The following is a 20,841-nucleotide window of genomic DNA, read 5'->3' on the forward strand; positions in this document are numbered from 1 at the left end:
ACTTTTAGTACATTTATCCTCTGAAAGATAAGCTCATACAGTGGATACTGACACAGAGAAGCATACTTAACCTTTCATAAATCTTTAGGCAGTAAACAGAATTTAAGCATAGGTCAACTGAGAACACTTTAGGCAGTCTTCAGTTCTAAAATTTTCACACAGGTTGGCATCAGGCAGCATGATGAGAGAAATGATCAGAAAAGAGGGAGATTTTATACTTTAGAAGCCATTGTTCTAAAAGCCAAAAAAAAAAAAATAATTAGAGGACAGAAGAAAAAGCATAAGGTTTTTCTGTTTCCTGATTATGTGGCATTTTAACATTACTGGTATTTCTACGACTTGTAGTTTTAAAAAGTTCAGTATCATCCCAGAGATGCAGTGAATACAGAGTCTACAATGCCCAATATTGACTGAATAAATGAATGAATGAATGAATGATTTAGGGGTTATTTATCCAGTTTTTCTTGCAGGTTTACCCCCCTTTATTCAGAAAAATAAGGGCTTATCAGACAAGTCCCAACTGGGCTACGCTTTCTCATCTCCACGCCTCTGCACAAGGTAATCTCTCTGCTGGAATGCTTTTCAGCTCCCTCCTCTTCTTGGCTAATTCCTATTTAGTCTTCTAAACTTGAATCTAAGCATCTTCTTCCAGAATCTAATAGCCTACATTGGCACATCCACCTTACAGTCCCCATAAAATCCTCTGCATCACTGTGTCTCTACTCTCCAGTACAGACAGCAAGATAAAAACCTTTGGAGTCAGGCACATCCGAATTCAAATTCTGATTCCACCGCTTCCTCTGTGACCTTAGGTAAGTTAACTAATCTTGCTAAACATTAATTTCTTGATTTAAAAATAGAAAATAACAATGCAACGTGCTTAGTGTATCACCTCAAACATAACAGAGTTAATAATAATTTTTATTGTTAACTATACTTGCTGGTTAACTTGTCTGGCTTTTCCTCTAAACCACACACTTCTCGAGGAAACGAACACGTATTTCATTTCTGTATAAGCAGCATCTAGCACAATGCTTTGCACATGGTAAGATACTGAAGCCTGCACCTTCTAGGGCCTGCGAGACGCTAGCGTGCCCTCGAGCCAACAACTCGCAACCACTGAGCCTCTGTGCCTAGAGCCGGTTCTTCACAAGAGAAGCCACTGAAATGAGAAGCCCGTGCACCGCAACTAGAGAGTAGCCCCTACTTGCCACAACTAGAAAAAGCCCACGTGCAGCAACAAAGACCCAGCACAGCCAAAAATAAAGCACTGCGTACAAAAAAAAAATCTTAAAATGAAATCCTGATTCTGAAGGATAAGCCATTCGTGTCTTTGAACCATTCTTGAGTGCATTATGCAAAGAAATAATGGTTTACAACCATAATGACTCTAGAACAGTTCTAGAATACAAGAGATCACAGCTTTATGTTAATTTATCATCTACTGCTTATTAATGACCAGTATGTATTTTACAGGCTTCTAAAAGACCATATTGGAGAAGGAAATGGCAACCCACTCCAGTATTCTTGCCTAGAGAGTCCTGTGGACAGAGGAGCCTGGTGGGCTGCTGTCCATAGGGTCGCATAGTGTCAGACACGACTGAAGCGACTTAGCAGCAGCAGCAGCAGCTGCTGCTTTCAATTCTTGTGGGTATATACTTCAGAGTGGAGAAGGCAATGGCACCCCACTCCAGTACTCTTGCCTGGAAAATCCCATGGACGGAGGAGCCTGGTAGGCTGCAGTCCATGGGGTCGCTAAGGGTCAGACACGACTGAGCAACTTCACTTTCACTTTTCCCTTTCACGCACTGGAGAAGGAAACGGCAACTCACTCCAGTATTCTTGCCTGGAGAATCCCAGGGACGGCGGAGCCTGGTGGGCTGCCGTCTATGGGGTCGCACAGAGTCGGACACAACTGAAGCGACTTAGCAGCAAAAGACCATATACTGAATATATGACATTAATATACACTGCAAATTAACTGAACAAAAAATACTACTGTTTATACTTAAAATTTTTTGAAAGGATTTCTTTCCAAGAAACACTATGTTGAGTAGATAGTTATGATATTAGGCATGAAAAGAGGTGCCTTTGGCTACTTCAACAATTAATACTAAAGTTTAAAAATTGAAACACATTGCAGGATGAGACAACTACAATACAGAAAAAAAAATCTCCAGGCACCTTAGTGAGTGAATAGTGATGTTTGCTTGTTTGCCATTATTATGAGCTATATCCCAAGTTGTGAACTTCTTTCAGTCTATTATTTAAAGAGTTTCTGGTTTCAAATTGTGTTTTTAATAAGCAACACAAATTTTTAGTTTTTCCTTATCTTTCATTAGAGGCAAGAGTTTAGAAAAATATTTGGTGCAAAAACCTAGCATGTTCTTTATTTACAGTTAGTAAATACAGGATGCCATGGTTGAAGATAAAATAAAAATCCAACCATCTTCTCTCCCTCAGAAAGTAAATTAAGTTAGCCAAGAAAGTGATTTTCATGAGGAAGAAACAGCATTTACAAAGGCAGAGAGGCAAGAAATAATCTGGTATCTTTAGAGAACTGCCGTGAATTCAATTATGTCAGAAAACTCAGGGAGCCTAGATTAGAGGGAAAGAGACTAATGGCAGGACATTAGTTGGGAGGCTACCAAAGTAATCAAGGCAAGAAACAAGAGCCTAAACTCAGAAATGGTGGTGCTCAAAATTCAAACAACTGAACTACATCTTTATTGAGAATTTTCCCTATAGACACACGTTTGTAACATAGCATGAAAACCATGAAATGAATGTCAAAGCTACAACCCTTTAAGTCAGTCGGCCTGAGTTCATGTCCTAGTGAACCCACTGACAGTAAAAACTTGAGTTCTTTCAGTTTTCTGTGCCTTGGCCTTGGCATCTGCAAATTGGTCTAATAACAGAACCTAACATCAAATACTTTTTGTAAGATTAAGTGCACTATTAAATATAAAGCAGTGCCTGAACAAGCTCTCAATAAATGTAGTACCAATAACAGAAACAGGAGCAGCTTACTACTTACTTACTTTGTTACTTATTACTAGTTGTACAATTATTATTTCAGGTACAGAGGTGTAAACCTCTGCAAGTTTACACTGTTAACTAAGTCTTACAGAAAGATATTTACGATTAGAGACTACTGGTAAAGGGCATTTAAACGCAAAGTTGTATTTATTTGTTTTAAAAGCCTGAAAATTATTTTTAGATGCACAGTTAACTTTCCATATGATCTTGAAAAACTAAAAATATTGTTCCTCCAATTGTGTGTAAGCAAACTGTGAATAATAAGTCTCTTTCTAAGTAATATATGAGATTATTAATAAGTTGCCTAAACCAAGACTATATGAACTAATAAATATTCAGTGTTGCCAGAAATCAAACTGCAAAACTTCAGAGGTCATTCCCATTGTAAAATCCATGATAACCTGAAATTTAATGACCATCACCTCTCATATTTACACCATAACTTGTTAGGTTCAGTAAAGAACATGCTTACAACATGATTCTTGCCCTCTAGATTTTTAGTCTAAGAAAGAATTTTATATATCACATACCTCAAACACAATTTTATAAATACCATATATATAAATTTAAAAGCGTTACATTTTTTGTTGTTTGTTTTTATATGCAAATATGAAAACTGGATATAGCACAATACACTTCTCAAAAAACAAGCTTACTAAAAACTAGTTTTTATTTTAGTTTCTAAGATTCACAAAGTAGAAAAAATATGAATAAGAAATCACTGTATAAATATCAAAGATTAGAGACTGTGCCTTGTGGTTCCATAGAAAGTAGGTCAAAGATTCAAAACCATAAAAGACAAAAACTGTAATGCTTCTGTAGGAATCTTATAATTCATTATGAAATCAAGTCACTAGGAAAAAAATTATCTTTGATATTTCTAACTCAGCAGATTAGTCTTTTGGTTCTTTTTTTTTTTTTTTACTTAAGCATAGTTGATTTACAGTGCTGTGTTCAAGTCTTTTGGTTCTTTTTCTCTGATGACTTAAACTAAAACAGGAAGTAACGAACTAGTTTTCCTCAGAGCTATACACTGGAAGGTAAAATCTTAAGTGAAAATTCGCACAAGGAATTAAGAACAATCTCAACCTTTTAACTAGCTTGAAGAAGGTAATGTAATGTGCGTTTGCACTGAGTCGTGTCTTACTCTTTGTGACCCCATGGCCTGTAGCCCACCAGGCTCCTCTGTCCACAGAATTTTCCAGGTGAGAATACTGGAGTGGGTTGCCATTTCCTACTCCAGGGGATCTTCCCGACCCAGGGATAGAACCCGTGTCTCTTGCGTCTCCTGCATTGACAGGAGGATCCTTTCCCACTGTGCCACCTGGGAAGCCCTTTAACTAGCTCATGACTCTTCATAGGGGCTTTCCTTGGGGCTCAGCTGGTAAAGAATCCACCTGCAATGTGGGAAACCTGGGTTCGATCCCCGGGTTGGGAAGATCCCCTAGAAAAAGAAAGGTTACCCAGTCCAGTATTCTGGCCTGGAGAAATCCATGGACAGTATAGTCCATGGGGTCGCAAAGAGTCGGACACAACTAAGCAACTTTCACTGACTCTCCATAAAGTATTATTTTGCTTCAAAATTGTCATTGTTCACAATATTCTCAAAGAATTTACATAAGAATACTCAAGTTCACAAAATTTTTCATTTTGTACTGCACAGTTTGCAGTAATGAAAACTGCAAACATATTTCTGCAGCTAGATAAAAATGTTAACATATACCAATAACCACATAAAATAGAAGCCAAGCTCCTTCACCATTCAGAGTAGAGGAAAGGAAGAAAATAATAACAAAGAGAAAGAAGGTAATGAGAATAGGCCTATAAAAATCTAGAAAGGAAACAACTTGGACAGAGCAGAGAAAAAGTTGAAGATTCACTGATTTATTCAATAAATATTTAATGAGTGCCTACTATGTGCCAGGACCTGTACTAGGTGCTGGTACACAAAGGTAAACAAAGCATTCTTTATCTATTGCCCTCAGTCTGGACAGAGATACCAAATAATATATATATGTATAAATTATGATAAGTGGATATAAAGAAAAAGCAAAAATATACTATGGAAACCAAAAACCAAGACTTAATTTAGACCTCTGGTAAAGAAACACCTCTATGAGGAAGATACATTTTAGGTAAGACCTAACGGTTGGGCTGGACAGTTGGAGAGAAGGGGGAAAATTGCTTGGGCAAAGAAAAAAAAAGTGCAGAGTCTCTGAGGCAGGACAAAACATGGCAGTTTCTGGGAACAAAGTCAAGACCACTGTGATTAAAGCACAGTTAGGAGAGTTGCTATGGGCTGCTAAGAGTTGATGGAAGTTTGGACCACACTGGTGCAAGTAGAGACAAAAAGAAATGGGCAAAAAGTATTTTCCTTTCATTTAGAAGTGAAATCAAAAGATCTCAAAATAATTAATGCTCTTCCATCTTGCTTCTCTACTGTAGCAAAAGAAATACTGAAATGGTCTTCCAAAGATGCCCTGACCTAATTGCTAAAATCTGTGAATACTAACTTGATATCACTCCAGTGATTGTGCTATGTTATATGGCAAATTGATCTTAAGACAGGGAGATTATCTTGGTGGGCCTGATCTAATCAAATGATCCCTTACAAGCATAGAGCTTTCTCTGACAGCAGGAGAAGCCAGAGAGATTGAAGCATGGAAACACTTGATGTAACACTGCTGGTATGAAGACAAAGGAGGGCAAATGAGAAGGAAAGTGGATGGCTTCTATCAACAGATAATCAGTAAAGTAAAGTCCCTCAGTCGTGTCCGACTCTTTGCAACCCCATGCACTGTAGCCTACCAGGCTCCTCTGTCCACGGGATTTTCCAGGCAAAAGTACTGGAGTGGATTGCCATTTCCTTCTCCAGGGGATCTTCCCGACCCAGGGATCGAACCCAGGTCTCCAGCATTGCAGACAGACTCTTTACCGCCTGAGCCACCAGGGAAGACTGCCCTTCCCCAACCTAACAACCAGCAAGGAAACAGAAACCTCAGATCTACAACAAAGATCTAGATTGTTAACCTGAATGGGCTAGGAAGTGGAGTCTTTCCCTGAGTCTCTAGATAAGGGTCCAGCTTCTCCAACACTTTGACTTACCTCGACTGAAGACCTTAAGCAGAGAACCCAGCTGAACATACCCAGACTTCTGACCTACAAAACTGTAAGATAACAAATGGATGTTGTTTCAAGTCACTAAATTTCAGTAGCATGTTACAGAGCAATAGAAAACTACCACCCCATAAACTATGTGAGGAGAAATTAACAATTTGATCATCTAAATCTAAATCATATCATTCTACGAATTTCCCAGGTGGTCTAGTGGTGAAGACTCTGTACTTCACTGCAGGGGGGCATGGGTTCAATCCCTGGTAGCAGAACTAAGATTCTGTGTATGGTACAGAGTGGCCAAAATAAACAAATAAATAAAAGCTCTGTGTGTGTGTGTGTGTGTGTGTGTGTGTGTGTGTGTGTGTGTGTGGTGTGTGAGTATATAGTCACACAAAGAAATCTAAGAAAAACAAATTTAGCTTGTTATTACTCCAAAGGCTAGATAAATATAAATTTGGTGACTGGAGCGAGCACTTATTTAAATATGACTTTGAAATTAAATGTCAGATATGTTTTATAGAATTCAAATTTCTGTGATTAAGTCTAAACCTGTGCCACTCAATATGGTAGCCACTAGCCCCATGTGGCTACTAAGTATTTTAAATGTGATATTCCAATTGAGATATGCTTTAAGTGTAAAATATAAACAGGATTTTGAAAACTTGGTATAAAAATTGAAAACAATTTCAATATTTTAATGTTCATCATATGTTTAAATCGTAAAATATTTGGATTGTTGTTTTTGTTGTTCAGTCACCCAGACGTGTCTGACTCTTTGTGACCCTATGGACTGCAGCACACCAGGCCTCCCTGTCCCTCACCATCTCCAGAAGTTTGCCCAAGTTCATGTCCATTGCATCAGTGATGCCATCCAACCATCTCATCCTCTGACACCCTCTTCTTCTGCCCTCAATCCTTCCCAGCATCAGGGACTTTCCCAATGAGCCGCCTGTTTGCACCAGGTGACCAAAATACTACAGTTGCAGCATCAGTCCTTCCAAAGAGTAATCAGGGTTGATTTCCCTTAAGATTGACTGGTTTGATCTCCATGCTGTTCAAGGGACTCTCGGGAGTCTTCTCCAGCACCACAGTTCAAAGGCATCAATTCTTTGGTGCTCTGCCTTCTTTATGGTCCAGTTCTCACAACTGTACGTGACCACTGAGAAGACCATAGTCTTGACTATATGGACCTTTGTTGGCTGAGTAATGTCTCTGCTTTTCAACACACTGTCTAGGTTTGTCATAGCTTTCCTGCCAAGAAGCAAATGTCTTCTGATTGCATGGCTGAAGAAAATTCTGCAAGTTCTTAGTTTACGTAATGCCGAAGCCTAGCATGCAAGATTTTAAGCATGATCTTACTAGCGAGGGAGATGAGTGCAATTGTCCAATGGTTTGAACATTCTTCAGTACCACCCCTCTTGGGAACTGGGATAAGGACTGACCTTTTCCAGTCCTGTGGCCACTGCTGGGTCTTAGAGATTTTCTAACATATTGAGTGCAACACTTTGATAGCATCATACTTCGGGTTTTTGAACAGCTCCACTGGAACTTCATCACATCCACTAGCTTTATTAACAACAGTGCTTCCTAAGGCCCACTTGACTTCACACTCCAGAATGTCTAGCTCTGGGTGACTGACCACACCATCATAGTTATCTGGTTCATTAAGATCTTTTTTGTACAGTTCTTCCATGTTTTCTTCCCATCTCTTCTTGATCTCTTCAGCATCTACTAGGTTGCTATCATTTCTGTCCTTTATTTTGGCAATCTTTGGGTGAAATGTTCCCTTGATATTTCCAATTTTCCTGATGAGATCTCTAGTCTTTCCCCTTCTGTATATTTGAATATATTGGGTTAAATAAAATACACTAAACTAAATGCACTGTGTCTTTCAATTTTTAAAATGGGGTTAATTCTAGTCAGTGGAAAGTGAACAAACTTATATATGCCACTTCTAAGGTCTGGCCTCTAAAAACCTCCAATACAATTCTCCACTCCTGTGTTTGCTAGATGTATGCTGATGCCTAGAGCAACCTTGGAAACCATAGACTGAAGATGCAAAACTCTACTAGTCTGAGTCAATTAATCACTCCATAGAACACACTGCCTTCTCCATTGAAAGTATTCTCTGAGCAAGAAATAAACTAACATTACATTAAGCTTTTGAAATTTAAGGACTTACCCACAAGAGCAGCAATTTTTAGCCATTATAGTACAGAACATGCAAAAATTAGAAACAACTCGACTGTCCTTCAATAGGAAATTGGATAAATAAATCATAGTATATTCATACAGAATACTATATAGCAGCTAAAATGAAAAAACTCTGTATCAAATGAATGAATCTTTTTTAAAAACGTTAGTCTCAAGAAAGCTACTTATGAAAACAAAAACAAAAAAGCCGCCCATATTTTGACAAATATGTGAGCAGTAAAAATATAAAAATATAGAGCAGAGGGCTACATTCCCTAAATTCCCAGATTACCTCTAGAAAGAAAGAAAAGGAAATGAGTTCATAGAAGAGAGTGACAAAGTCTTCAATTTCATATGAAATGTTAATTTATATATGAAATGCTTTACTTCCTTAAAATAATCTTAATCATGATAATTTCTTGAAATGGAATGGGGGGTATATGGATATTTTTATTATTCTGCTACTTTGTAAATGTTTAAATCATTTCATAAGATCAATAATCTTTTTCTTATATATATCTTCTCAGAGAGTAAACTAACAAAGCTTTGTTGGAAGACGTTTAAAAACTATGTACCAAAAGCCTTAAATATGTGAATATCTTTAACATAATGCCAACACTATATACTATATATAAATATACTCCAAGAAAATTAAAGGTTTGCTCAAAGGATGACCATCAAAATATTCTTAGAGAAACCAAAAACTGGTAACACCTAAAATGTCTAATAGCATTGTGATTAAATTACAGTGTATTCATTTAAAAATTACATGGGAGGTAGGGTGTGATGTATGAAGGTTCAAATGAAAAAAAAAGACTGGCCACAAATTGATCACTGTTGAGGTTGAGCAATAAGTACACAATTTTTTATATACTTTAAATTTTTTATAATAAAAAGTTTTAAAATATGAGAATACAAAACTTTACTAAGTTTTTCAAAAAGCAGTTTAAAATAGTTAAGAATAATATTTTGTGTTTAATCTCTTGGCTCATTCACTGGATTTATCATGTGTTGTATATGTCCCTGTCATTATTGGCCTAGGGATCTGAAGGCAAACATGTAGCTAATAATCTAATGCAACTGCCTTCAAGCATTTTATCAAAATCATTTGGAACATTATGAATACCCCACTTTCAATGTAGATATACATTTCTCATGTGTGGATGTGTGTATATATACATCTATAAATTTCATACATGCATATCCATGCATATATACCACTCTCACCAGCAATATTATCAGTATTTCTTTAAGTAAGCTGTATTCTACATAATCTACTTAATAGTTACATTTTCACAGATTTCTCATCAAATATAATCACCCTTTAAAAGATCTAATAAAACTAAAGATAGAAGTATAGGCTTTCAAGTTTTGTTGCTTCTTACACCTGCATTACAAATAATATGTTCAACCTATGATTTCTTTGCAGGAATTTTTTAAGTCAATTATCTATCTTGTGAAGGTTAACTTTGTTAAATACAACCAAGGAATCCATTTAATGAGAGTAGGTAAACAGCAATAATCCATAATGTTCTGAAAATTGGAGGAAAGGTGCCACTGTCAAGTCTAAGCCAAGAAAGCTGCATGTCATCAGGATACCTCATGTATGGTGTTTAACATGAAGTCAGGTGTCACACAGAACGAGCTGCCATTCTCAATTAATATGTCAAGTATTACTAGCACTTAACTTTTTTTTTTTTCAGTCATGCTACCTGTCTTTCGGGATCTTAGTTCCCCAAACAGGGATTGAACTTGGGCCACAGCTGTGAAAACACCAAATCCTAAGCACTGGACTGCCAGGGAATGCTCTTAAGTTCATATTTTGTACACAAAGAAATAGATTTTAATATTTTATTCCTTCAGTGAAATGGATTATTTTGGGTACACCTTATTTTGAAGACCACTAGTCAAGATACATAAATATCTGTGGGAAAAAAAAAATTAAACAAGTGCTACAAGACGCATAAGCACTAGGTATTCTGTAAGGAGACACGGAAGAGACATCTAATTCATTATGAGTGTGGGGTTGGTGATCAAAGGAAGTGATATGAAATGGAGACCTGAAGAATGGGTTAAAGATTGGACAGAGTGAAGTCGGAGTGGGAGAGCAGGGTAGATCAAGCATGTTGTGTCCAAAGGTGCAGAGGTAAGAGCAAACATAGCGCATTCAAGCTAATATATTAATAGTCTAAAACAGCTGAAGTATAGTTTCTAGCGGTGGGATGGAGTGAGTGGACAGTGATTCAGGGATGGGGCTGATAAGATTATAAAGTTTTGTTTGGATTTTATCTGTAGGGCAATGGAGAAATAAGTGATGAAGGTATACAATAAAGAACTGGCCTTGCCAAAAAGAAGTCTGGCCTTTGTCCCCAGCTCCTGGGAGGTAACCTCTAAATCCCTGGAATTTCTAGAGTAATAGGAGTATTTTTGTTATTCATGGTGGGCCCCTAGGATCACATGGTATCAGCCTGGGGTGGGAGACTGGAAACTATTAGTAAGTTCAACCACGTGAGCAATCTACCAATAAATCTCAATAAAAATTGGACAGCAAAACTTAGGTGAGCTTTTTGGGCCAGCAAGACTCCACGAGAGAGGAACACATCCCTCTGAGGACAATGGAAGCTTCACATCTGAAACCCTTCCAGATTGCAGCTCACGCATCCCTTCCTTTGGCTGGTTCTAAGTTCTAGCTTTTCCTTATACTGAACCATAATCCATTAATATAATAAGCTTTCAGTGAGTTCTGTAAGTCTTTCTAGTAAATTATCAAATCTGAAGGTAGTTTTGAGAAACCTGAAAATTATAGTCCGTGTCAGAAGTGAGGATGGTCTTGTGCAGACTCTTCCCTCTAATTCTATAGTTGGACCCTAACTCCTTGCAACTTCTGCCTCAGGCAGACCTGGCTGTGTCTGACTAGAGAACTGTGCCTCTGACCTCAGTTTGGCTAATATCAGGTAAACAGTAAAATATTTAAGCAATGGGTGACAATTAATCAATCTACATAATCTAGATTCTAGAGGAATCACTTTACTATTAATACACTGGGGAGAATATATTGGAGAAGACTGGGAAGAAATAGCAATGACAGTAGGGATGGTGAGGGACATATTTAGGAGATATTTATAAGGCAAAATTTGACTGAACATGAGGATGAGAGAAGGAGAAATCAAGGATAAACCCACCAAAAAGAGAATCAAGTTTTAGCTTTGTCTTCTGTGGGGGGAGACAGAGAGAGATGGAAGATCAAATTCAGTTTTGGACAGTTTAATTTGAGAAGACTTTTAGACATCTGGATAGAGCCATTCCATTAGCAGTCAAACCAAGGATGAAGACAGAGTTGGGAGCCATTAGCATAACTACAATAACCAAAATCATGGGAGAGACTGACGTTGACCACAGACAAATAAGCCAACCAAACTTGAAAAGGCCAAGGACCAAACAACAATATAAAAGGATTAGGCAGAGTATTAAAAGCTCACAGAGAGTGGCAGTCTAAGACTGCCTAGGGTTAGGAGAAAAACCCAAAAATTATGGCTTACACCGAATGGTTGTTATTTTCTTTTTTCTGCTACTTCTTACTACTTTTAACAATAAAAATAAGGGGGGGTATTCTAAATGAGTGGCATAACTCCCATCCATGTATTTTTCCATATATATACACAAACAAAGTTTAATGGCTTTCTGATCTATCTCAAAGTCATTAATGAGTCACATAATTCAATACAACTGAATTATTAGTGTCTAGAAACAATGATTTTCTTTCCCAAGCCATTTTTAAAGTAGCCACCCTCATTACTACTGTAAACCATCTGTAAGTATTTAACTTTGCCAGGCTACCAAAATATCTCCCCCTCCTTGAGAAGTCCAATCCAGACTAAATGAATAACTGAGGAGACAACTGCTCTAAAAATGTACTGACATGTAGCTCTAATACAGACTTCAGAATATTTGTTTCTTCTGGGTTAAAACAAATAGATTTATCCCCCATATAATATAGAGAAATAAAACACAGCATTGACCTATGCACCCTATCCAAGGTTATTCATATCTGCTATAAGATCAGCTGTAAATTTTACTTGAAATTATTTCAAAGCTATAAAATATCTCACCTCCACCTTTTCAAAGAGATCCATTAACCTCAAAAATCCTGATTTTGCGTCATTAGAATTAATTTTACTCTCTTGGGGGGCATTTTAGTTTACAGGAGTAAAGGAGATAATTTTTACATGAGCAGCTGAAGACTCCAAATCACTGGAATTTTTTATTGACATGGAATAGATTAATTCAGTTAAACAGTTCTAAGGAACTACGTGAATTTATTATTCATTCTTAAACATTTAATTAACTGAAACAAAATTGTTTAAATGGTCCTTTTAAAAAAAGTATTTATAGCCCACAACAGAGATCTTTCTCATCCTAGGGGATTTTTAACATTTCAAATAATTTTTCTTTCAAAATGTTACATGTTTTTATCTAGTAGAGAAATATTAAGTACATATTTCCCATTTTGAAGCCTAACAGCAAAAACTCTATCACAAATACTGAAGAACTTTTAAGTTGCTAATTATAACTATATTTTGTCCTTTTAAACCTTGATCCTTTACTTACCTAAGTAACTGCTTATCTCAAGCTAATCCTAAGCTTTGAGTTTACCAAAATGAAGAACGATAAATGTATCTGCTGTTCTTAAACTCTTGAGAGAAGCAAAATACTGGGAAAAACATTCACTACATTTTTTGAAGTAAAATTTCAGCCACTATATACATAAACAGTATTGAGAAAGTAAGCACCTTTATTTTTCTTCTGTAGCTTCATACTATATATTTATAAAATACTGTCAGAAAAAAAAGTCTAGAGACTTATGAAACTGGTTCTAGTTTCTTCTTACATTAGTTTCAACTGTGAAGTTGGTGAATATGTATTTCAAGTAACTTCATTTAAGTATTTTAGCATGCTCTGACAAGCATGACAGTTTCTAAAGAATATTAAAAATTCCCAAAATAAAGAGAGAGTGGGTATCTGAGAAAATATTTTGAAAAAAAAAAAAAACAAAACCCTCACCTTCCTCAAATTAGTAATTCCAACATATTCCTAATCAGAGTGATTTCAAAGTGTTTCCTAGGAAATTTGACAACTCAACTTTTCCTAGGAAATTTGACAACTCTGAGAGTTTTGAGGTTCAAAAATTATATTGAAAAATGCTGGAAAACCATTTGTACACAATTTGTCATTTCTGAATTGGGATCCTCAGTTTTCTCGTCTGTAAAATGAAGCGAACAGGAAAATTATCTATCTCTACAATGTCTTCCAGTACTGACTCTTGTGGCCAAGTTGTATGATTTTCTTTCATAAATAATAAATAAATAAAAGCACAAAAAGTATCTGTTTTTAAACTGTGAGACTTTTAGGTTTGGGTTTTTTTTTGTTTGTTTTCAGTCCGTTAACAACCTTGAAGATACTTTACATAAACAAGCCAGGTATTTTATATCTGAGTAAAAATAGGTTAATAGCTTCTGCACAAAACAGTATACATGATGAAATCTCTGATTTAAGGTGAAATAATGTTTTTCAACTTTAATTTTGCTAGTTTTACTTCAAATCTAAACTTCCTCAATTAGATGGCCATTTTATAATCTGAATACTTTTCTAGTTTATACATGTATTGAAAATCTTGCTTCCTTTCCATGTGGCAAAACACACATCTACTTACCATCATCTTTATATAGATTTCATTTTTAAAAAACTTTGAATGGTACATATTCAAAGTTGTTCTAAACTAATGACTCTCTTTTTTTTGAAATGGACCTTCTCTAATGTTTAAATGTGTATTTCTTTAATTCTGCAATTGCATTTGTAAAGGTAAAACTGTCAAAACAGAGTTAGTCTGATGCTGAGATAAATCCTTCCACTTCAGTAAACAATTCCATTTTATTTTAAGCAAGAAGTCTTAAGTGTCTATATAGTATTAAAAATGATATTTCATAAACTCTATTCAATGATTGTTCACAAATACTAGGAAGAAATACTCCTAAGATGTTTTTACATGCCATTTTACATTTCTCAAAAAGCAGTATTACTTTGGTAACCAGATAGTATTTCAAAACTGAAATTTCAATAGTGTATAAAGTATGGGACACATCAACAAAGTCCACTTATACAGCAGATATGTTCAGTGCTTTTTCCTGTTGATAAGCTTCTGTTTTAACAGGAAGAATGATTTGATCAGGTGTCTGTTAGGTTGGAAAAAGGCAAAACCTTTACTTTCCAGGTCTTTCTCTTAATCTAAGCTTTTAAGAAAGTCCAAGAAGTGATCTTAACTTCAGTGAATCTTGCAGTAGTAAACTTTTTGATGGGGAAAGAGTAACACCTTTCATTACAACTATCAGCAGAATGGCAAAAGGCTCCCGAGGTTTACCAGCGTTCTCAGAAACTTGTTAGTATTCTTCTCAGTCATTATTTCAGAACAATTCCATTTAGAAAGAAACGCAATTGTAAACTGCTTCTATTTCAAGCCCATAAAAACTGGGATGAAAGGCAAAGCCTTGACCTTTCTATTTTAGACTTTCATCTGTGTAGCTAAGCCATCTGCTTTCTCTCTACCCCATCTACTTAATGGACTGAAAATACTGCACCTAATTGCAATTTTATCAAACCAGACAGAGTTTTCCACTTTAACGAATTACGACTATGTCTTTCACCTGAAGGCTCGCAGGTAAATTGTCCCTCCCCATTTCCTTCCCACCTCCCTCAATTATGAGTTATCAAGTATCATTAAACTACGATACGAGGCTTCCGTGTATTAAGCCATCTACACTTTCAACACTGAGCGCCCAACAGAAGAAAATCGATTCCAGTCTCTCCTCCTGTGGATCTGGGGCCGGGATTATCATCTTTGTTGCGGTTACGCAGGAGGCACCTAGCAAGCAGCTCCTGTCTAGAAAGGAGTCCGCGTCTCTCCGCCGCCAAACAACAGGGGGGGGGGGGCTCGCGCCGGGAAACAGACAGACCCGGGTGAGAGGAAAACCTCCAGGAGGAAGGAGAGGGCCGGGAAGAGGGAGCTCTCAAGCCTAGAAGGAAGGACCTTCCCAGGCACCAAGCAGAAAGGGTGTGAGAAGTGGAGAAAGAAGTGGGCGGCTGGGGAGAAGCGGGAAGCCGGGGCCTGGCGGGAGGGCGCGGGGGGCGGCTCCCGGGCCCCGGCGGGAGGCGCGGGGGCCGCGGCGAGCGTGGGCATCTCGTCGCCGACCGCCCGAGTCCGAGCAGCGGGGGCGCTTCCAACCTCGCCAGGGCGCCGGCGTGAGGCGGGCGGGGAAGATGAGGAGCGGAAAAGCGAGCAGTTCGAGCGGCAGAGGGAGCCGCGTCGAGGCCGGCGCGGCGGGGACGGTCGCCCACCCCCCCGGACGAGCCCCGCTACTTAACTATTTGTAGAGCTGCTGCAGGCACAGGTCCAGGCTCTCGCCCTCCACCTCCTCGCGGGTGATGCGCTCCGACAGTGGCCGCGGCAGCGGGGGCAGCGGCGGCAGCCGGGGCTGCGGCGGCGGCACGGCCGACTGCCCCCGGGCCGCCGCCGCCGCCTCCTCCTCGCCCGCCGCCGCCGCCTCCTCCTCCACCGCCTCCTCCTCGGTCTCGGGGTCTTCTCGCTCCTGCTCGTGCTCCCCCTCCTCCGACGCGGCCCCCGCGGCCGCCGCCTCCCCGGCTTCCTCGACCGACGCCTCGCGCGCCTCAGCGGCCACCAGTTCGGGCTCGGGTTCGGGCTCTGACTCTTCGGGTTCGGGTTCCGGCTGGGGCTCGCCGCCGCCGCACGGTCCGCGAAACTCGCCCAAGAATAGCTCCAGGAAGCGCCGGTAAGTTTTCTCCTCAGGGCTGCAGCCGGCCATCGCTGCTCATGCCCCAGGGCCGACCGGGGAAATGAGTGGGGGGGAGGCCCGGGAAGGGGAGGGGGACTGCTGGCGAGCCTCTGTCTCCCGCAAGGGCGGTTAACGGCCGCGCCGGCACGAGCGATCAGCACTAGGTTGCCTGGAGAGGGCTCCCGCAGGCGTGCGCGCCGCCGAGCCCGGACGTGCGCGGCCCGGGGCCGGGGGGCGGAGCGCGCTGCCCCTCGCGGGTCTGGAGGGAAAGTTGGTCTCGGGCGCGCGCGCGGGGTCCGGCGGAGGCCCACCCTCTGGCCCTACGGAGAGCGCAGCCCACGCTGCCTAGAGACCGTCGCCATGGCAACCGGCCTCTAATGAAGCATTTCAGGGTCCCTCCCGTCGAGTCCATGGAGTCGAAAGGGGCACTCGACTTGGTCCCCTCTCCAACTCTGAATGCCTTCATTGTGTGGATACCCTAACCTCACAGTGGTTAAGAGAGAACTAAGACGTTCGCCCGGTCTAGCTGTTGGTCTCCCCTTGATTTGGATTCACCTCAGTTTTCCTTACCTGTCCTATCTTGTCTTAGGGTCCGTACATGCGGAAAGATACCACAGTGTGAACACTTTTTGTTGTCGATGACATTAATTTAATAAGTAGTTTGTAGGGGAAGGCATTCAACATCTACAAAGGTAGGTTCCTTTGCCTTTATTCTCTCATCTGATTCTGTGAAGTGGTGTTATCCTCACGTCTCAAAAAGAGGAAGCAGGATTAAGTACATTTATTTTTTCAAGGTGTGGAAGCTCCTAGTCATGGCATTGGAATTGGAACCCAGATTGTCAGCTTCTAAAGCCTTTCTAGACCCTTTCTCCTTTACTCTTCTCTAACTTTGAAGACTCAACAGTGTAATACGTCTATCAAGCCTTATTTTTAAAAAGCTTTATACTTTATGCGTTATATTCATCCCCTTAATCCTTGTAATAGCGCCTCAAGGTAGAAGGTGTTACCATGATTCCACTCCATGGATGAGAAAACTGAGACTCAAGATATTGCGATGCAACAAGGACTAAAAACAGCTCTTTTTACTGCAAAGCCATCAGTTTTCCAGCACATCAAGACACCCCTCTTGAGTGTCTGCAGGTAACCCACTCCAGTATTCTTGCCTGAGAAACCCCATGGACACAAGACAGAAGAACCTGGGGGGCTACAGTCCATGGAGTCGCAAAAGAGTCCGACATGACTTAGTGACTCAACAACAAATATATACTTTATTACATAATCTGTATTTTTTGGTACATTTTGTTTGCTCTTCTTCCCCATCCCCCCGAGTCTCTATTTTTGTAGACTGAAAGTGAAACAACTTTAAATTATTCTAATTTTCTTACCAAACTACACACAAACCTATTATTTTCAAGCCTTACTGAGGGGAGTGGGAGAGGGAGAAGCTGTGTTGTTATACAGCTGTATAAATGACAGCATCATTACTGCATACTGCCATGTCCATGGCAACATATAATTCAGCAAAAACATAGTGATTCTTTCTCTACTTTGAAAAACATGTTCACAAAATATCCACCCCATCCTCTCCATTTATTCCTTCTGGATTTCAGTTGGATTTAGGGTCTGAAATAACATTTCTAGTCAGTTATTAATGGCAGAAGGAGTCTCCCTGCCAACTGTTTTCATACAATACTGTATTCTAAATCCCTGATGTGATACTGTTATTTTAAGAATAAGTGGGTTGAGCTCACTAATGTACATTATAGCATCATGTAAAATAGACATCCATTCTCTTTCTTAGCTTGAGATTAAATAATACATGATAGAAAGTGTATACTGAGTAATGCATGAGTCCTCTATAACTACTTACTTTTGTCTCAAAGGTAAATGGTTAAGACCCAATAAATAAGTCTGTTTCCAGACAAGCTAACTGCATTTATACATGTTTTGTTTAAAACATCACCAGTGTAGAGCAACCTCTTTATGCGATGCCAAGAAAGTCTTTAAACTCTTCATTTGCCTTTGTTTTCAATCCACCTGTTCATTTCCATTTCAGAATGTCTAGAAAAGACTGCCATAACTTATAAGGCTACAAAACCTAAATGTCCGCAGTTTTACATTCCAACAACTATTTAATATCTCAGAATTTGACACGATGACATTTAGTTCAAGAGCACAAAGCTGTCAACTGTTAACAATTCACATCAAGCTACACCTTCCTACTTTGTAATGTAGTTGCCTCCCTCGTCTAGATGACATTCATTTGTGACGTTAATTTATGACTCAACCCACATATCAAAGGGAAGTGTTATGTGTTGGGGAAACATTACTACTAAGAGTAAAAGAAAAAGCCTACACCTCTACATTACTATAAATGAGAGGTGTGTTTGCTTATATTAATGAAGATATTCTTTACAAGAGATCAATATGGATCCTGCTGCATCCATTTGACAGAGGAGCTTCGCCAGAAGGTTGCTGACAGCAGTGCTGGGATCTCAGAGCAGCTGTGTAGGATGATTCTGCCATTGTCAAGAAGTCTTTTTAGTCATTATTTTGCATTGCTTTACTTTCCTTTTCAGTTCCTCTCCTCTTATACTTCCCTAATCCCCTTTCTTGTTGTCTATTTTAAAATAGAGCTATAAAAAACATACATATTAAGAGCATTTAATTTTTTAAAGATTTTTTTTTTTAGATTTGTCCTAAGAATTGTTCTCTCTGTAACTCTTAGCTCTTTGGAGAAAATGCACATGTTCTTTCAAGGACATTCATGATTAAGGATGATATTTCAAGATTAAAAAGGGGAATCCCCTGGTGCTCTAGTGGTTAGGATTTGGCGCTTTCACTGCCGAGGGCCCAGGTTCAATCTTCGGTTGGGGAACTAAGATCCCACAAGTCATGAGGTATGGCCAAAATCATAAAAAACTTAAAAAAAAAAAAAAAGGTTAAAGTGTTGAGTTGGGCAGTTTCTTATATGACCCAATAATCCATCTCCCAGATATTTATCCACAAGAAATGAAAACGTGTCCACCAAACACACACACAGACACACATCACCAAAAAAAACCCTTGTATATAAATTTTTTACAATAGTTTTATTCATAACAGCTCAAACTTGGACATAACCCAGGATAAACAAATTGTGGTATATTCATAGAATACTACTCATCAATAATAATAAAAAAAAAAGACTACTGATAAACACAACAACATGGGTGAATCTCAAAAACATGCTGAATGAAAAAAGTCTAGGCACAAAAGAGAGCATACTTCATGATTCCATTTATATGAAATTCTAGAATAGGCAAAACTAATCTATAGTCACAGAAAGCAGATTAGTGGTTGTCTAGAACTGATGTGGAGTGGAGGATTCATGGGAAAGGAGTAAGTGGAACTTTGTGGGAGGGATTAGAATGTTCTATGTCTTGACTGGGTGTTTATATAGGTGTATTCATTTGTCAAAGATGATCCAAGTGTACATTTTAAATAAGTGTATTGTTAGGTAAATTATACCTCAATAAGGTTTATTTTAAAAGTTAAAAAGAATTGATTACTGCTTAGTCCTTTTTTTGTTCTCACATCCATTTTTTCCCATACTTTGCTCTCCTTGGTATTACAGGGGTGCTGACTCTTTCAAGCTGCATTCACCAGGTTCTTAGACAGCTGAGTTCCAGCTGCGATTTGCCCAGTGGGAGAAGTCAGCAGGAAACTAGAAGGTGGAAGGAAAGGAAAAAAGCCAAGATATTTCTTCCTTGTCCCCTACCTCAGTCCTAATGCTTGCTGCTTCTCCTTTATAGCTTTGCTCCCCCGGAACCCGTCCACTGGGATTCCAGCTTTTCTCTTTGACCCCAGTCCCAGAGCTCCAGAAACATCCTCTTCCATTTGTCCATCAGCCTAGAGATGGTGGCTGGCTTTAGCCACCTAATATTGCCTGCTATGGATGGATTATTTGTGTGCTCCAAAAATTCGTATGTTTAAATCCTAACCCCCAAGGTGAAGGTAATAGTTAGGAGGTGGGGTCTTTCACAGCCCTCATGAATGGGATTAGTGCCATTAAAGATGAGGTGCAAGAGAGACGCCTCTTCCTTTCTAAATGTGAAAACACAGTAAGAAGACCACTGTCTGTCCCAGACGTTGAATTTGCCAGTGCCCTGATTACTGAACTCCAGCCTCCAGAACTGTGAGAAATAAACTTCTGTTGCTTATAAGCCACCCCACTTATGATTTTTTTCATTATAGCAGCCCAGTCAGACTAAGATAGAGCTGTACCTTCCCTTTTGGCTTTTTAGCTCTCCTATCATGTGTGTAACTAATTTCCTGTATTCTATTCCCTCTGTTTTCTTAACTGGATCTCAATTAATACAATAACAAATAATACTTTAAAGAGTGATAAAAATATATAAAACAACATAAATGAATTAAGCTGACATTAAGGCAAGTCTAGGTTTTCAAAGGTGCTACTTGAACAGTGAGTTTACTTGAAGATAGCAGTAAATGATTTCCTATTATGTATATGTTAACTTTTAAGAAATACATGTTATTTTTAAAACCTTAAAAAAAATTATGAATAGGCTGCCAGTGGTTCAAAGATAGGGAGGGGAAAGATGAATAGATAGAACACAGGATTTTTAGGGAAGCAAAGACTATTCTG

At 39.0% G+C, this 20,841-nt stretch overlaps 2 protein-coding genes and 1 long non-coding RNA gene across 5 annotated transcripts in view; 2 read left to right on the forward strand and 1 right to left on the reverse strand.

The window, feature by feature from the left end:
- Positions 1–16,341, reverse strand: part of PPM1E (protein phosphatase, Mg2+/Mn2+ dependent 1E) — a 205,354-nt gene extending 189,013 nt beyond the window's left edge. The window contains exons 1-2 of one of the 2 annotated variants that reach the window (XM_081585213.1): positions 15,957–16,341; positions 15,766–15,806 (exon numbers count right to left, since the gene is read on the reverse strand). In XM_081585213.1, the coding sequence (XP_081441339.1) occupies positions 15,766–15,806; positions 15,957–16,223 (308 nt within the window). In that variant the 5' untranslated portion in view covers positions 16,224–16,341. Of the gene's footprint in view, positions 1–15,765 lie in introns of both variants that reach the window. The other variant, XM_081585212.1, reaches the window with a different exon arrangement.
- LOC145543499 (uncharacterized) lies at positions 3,928–6,782 on the forward strand. The gene is made up of 2 exons (XR_014080747.1): positions 3,928–4,469; positions 6,421–6,782. It is a non-coding gene; the product is annotated as an uncharacterized LOC145543499 (long non-coding RNA).
- The window catches only part of TEX14 (testis expressed 14, intercellular bridge forming factor), a 218,223-nt gene continuing 213,436 nt past the window's right edge, over positions 16,055–20,841 (forward strand). For both annotated transcript variants that reach the window (XM_081585121.1, XM_081585133.1), the window contains exon 1: positions 16,055–16,190. The gene's annotated coding sequence lies outside the window, so the exon portion shown is untranslated. The remainder of the gene's footprint in view (positions 16,191–20,841) is intronic.

The sequence above is a fragment of the Giraffa tippelskirchi genome, chromosome 3 (assembly GCF_054371585.1).
Source record: "Giraffa tippelskirchi isolate mGirTip1 chromosome 3, T2T-mGirTip1v1.2.pri, whole genome shotgun sequence".
Lineage (NCBI taxonomy): Eukaryota > Metazoa > Chordata > Mammalia > Artiodactyla > Giraffidae > Giraffa > Giraffa tippelskirchi.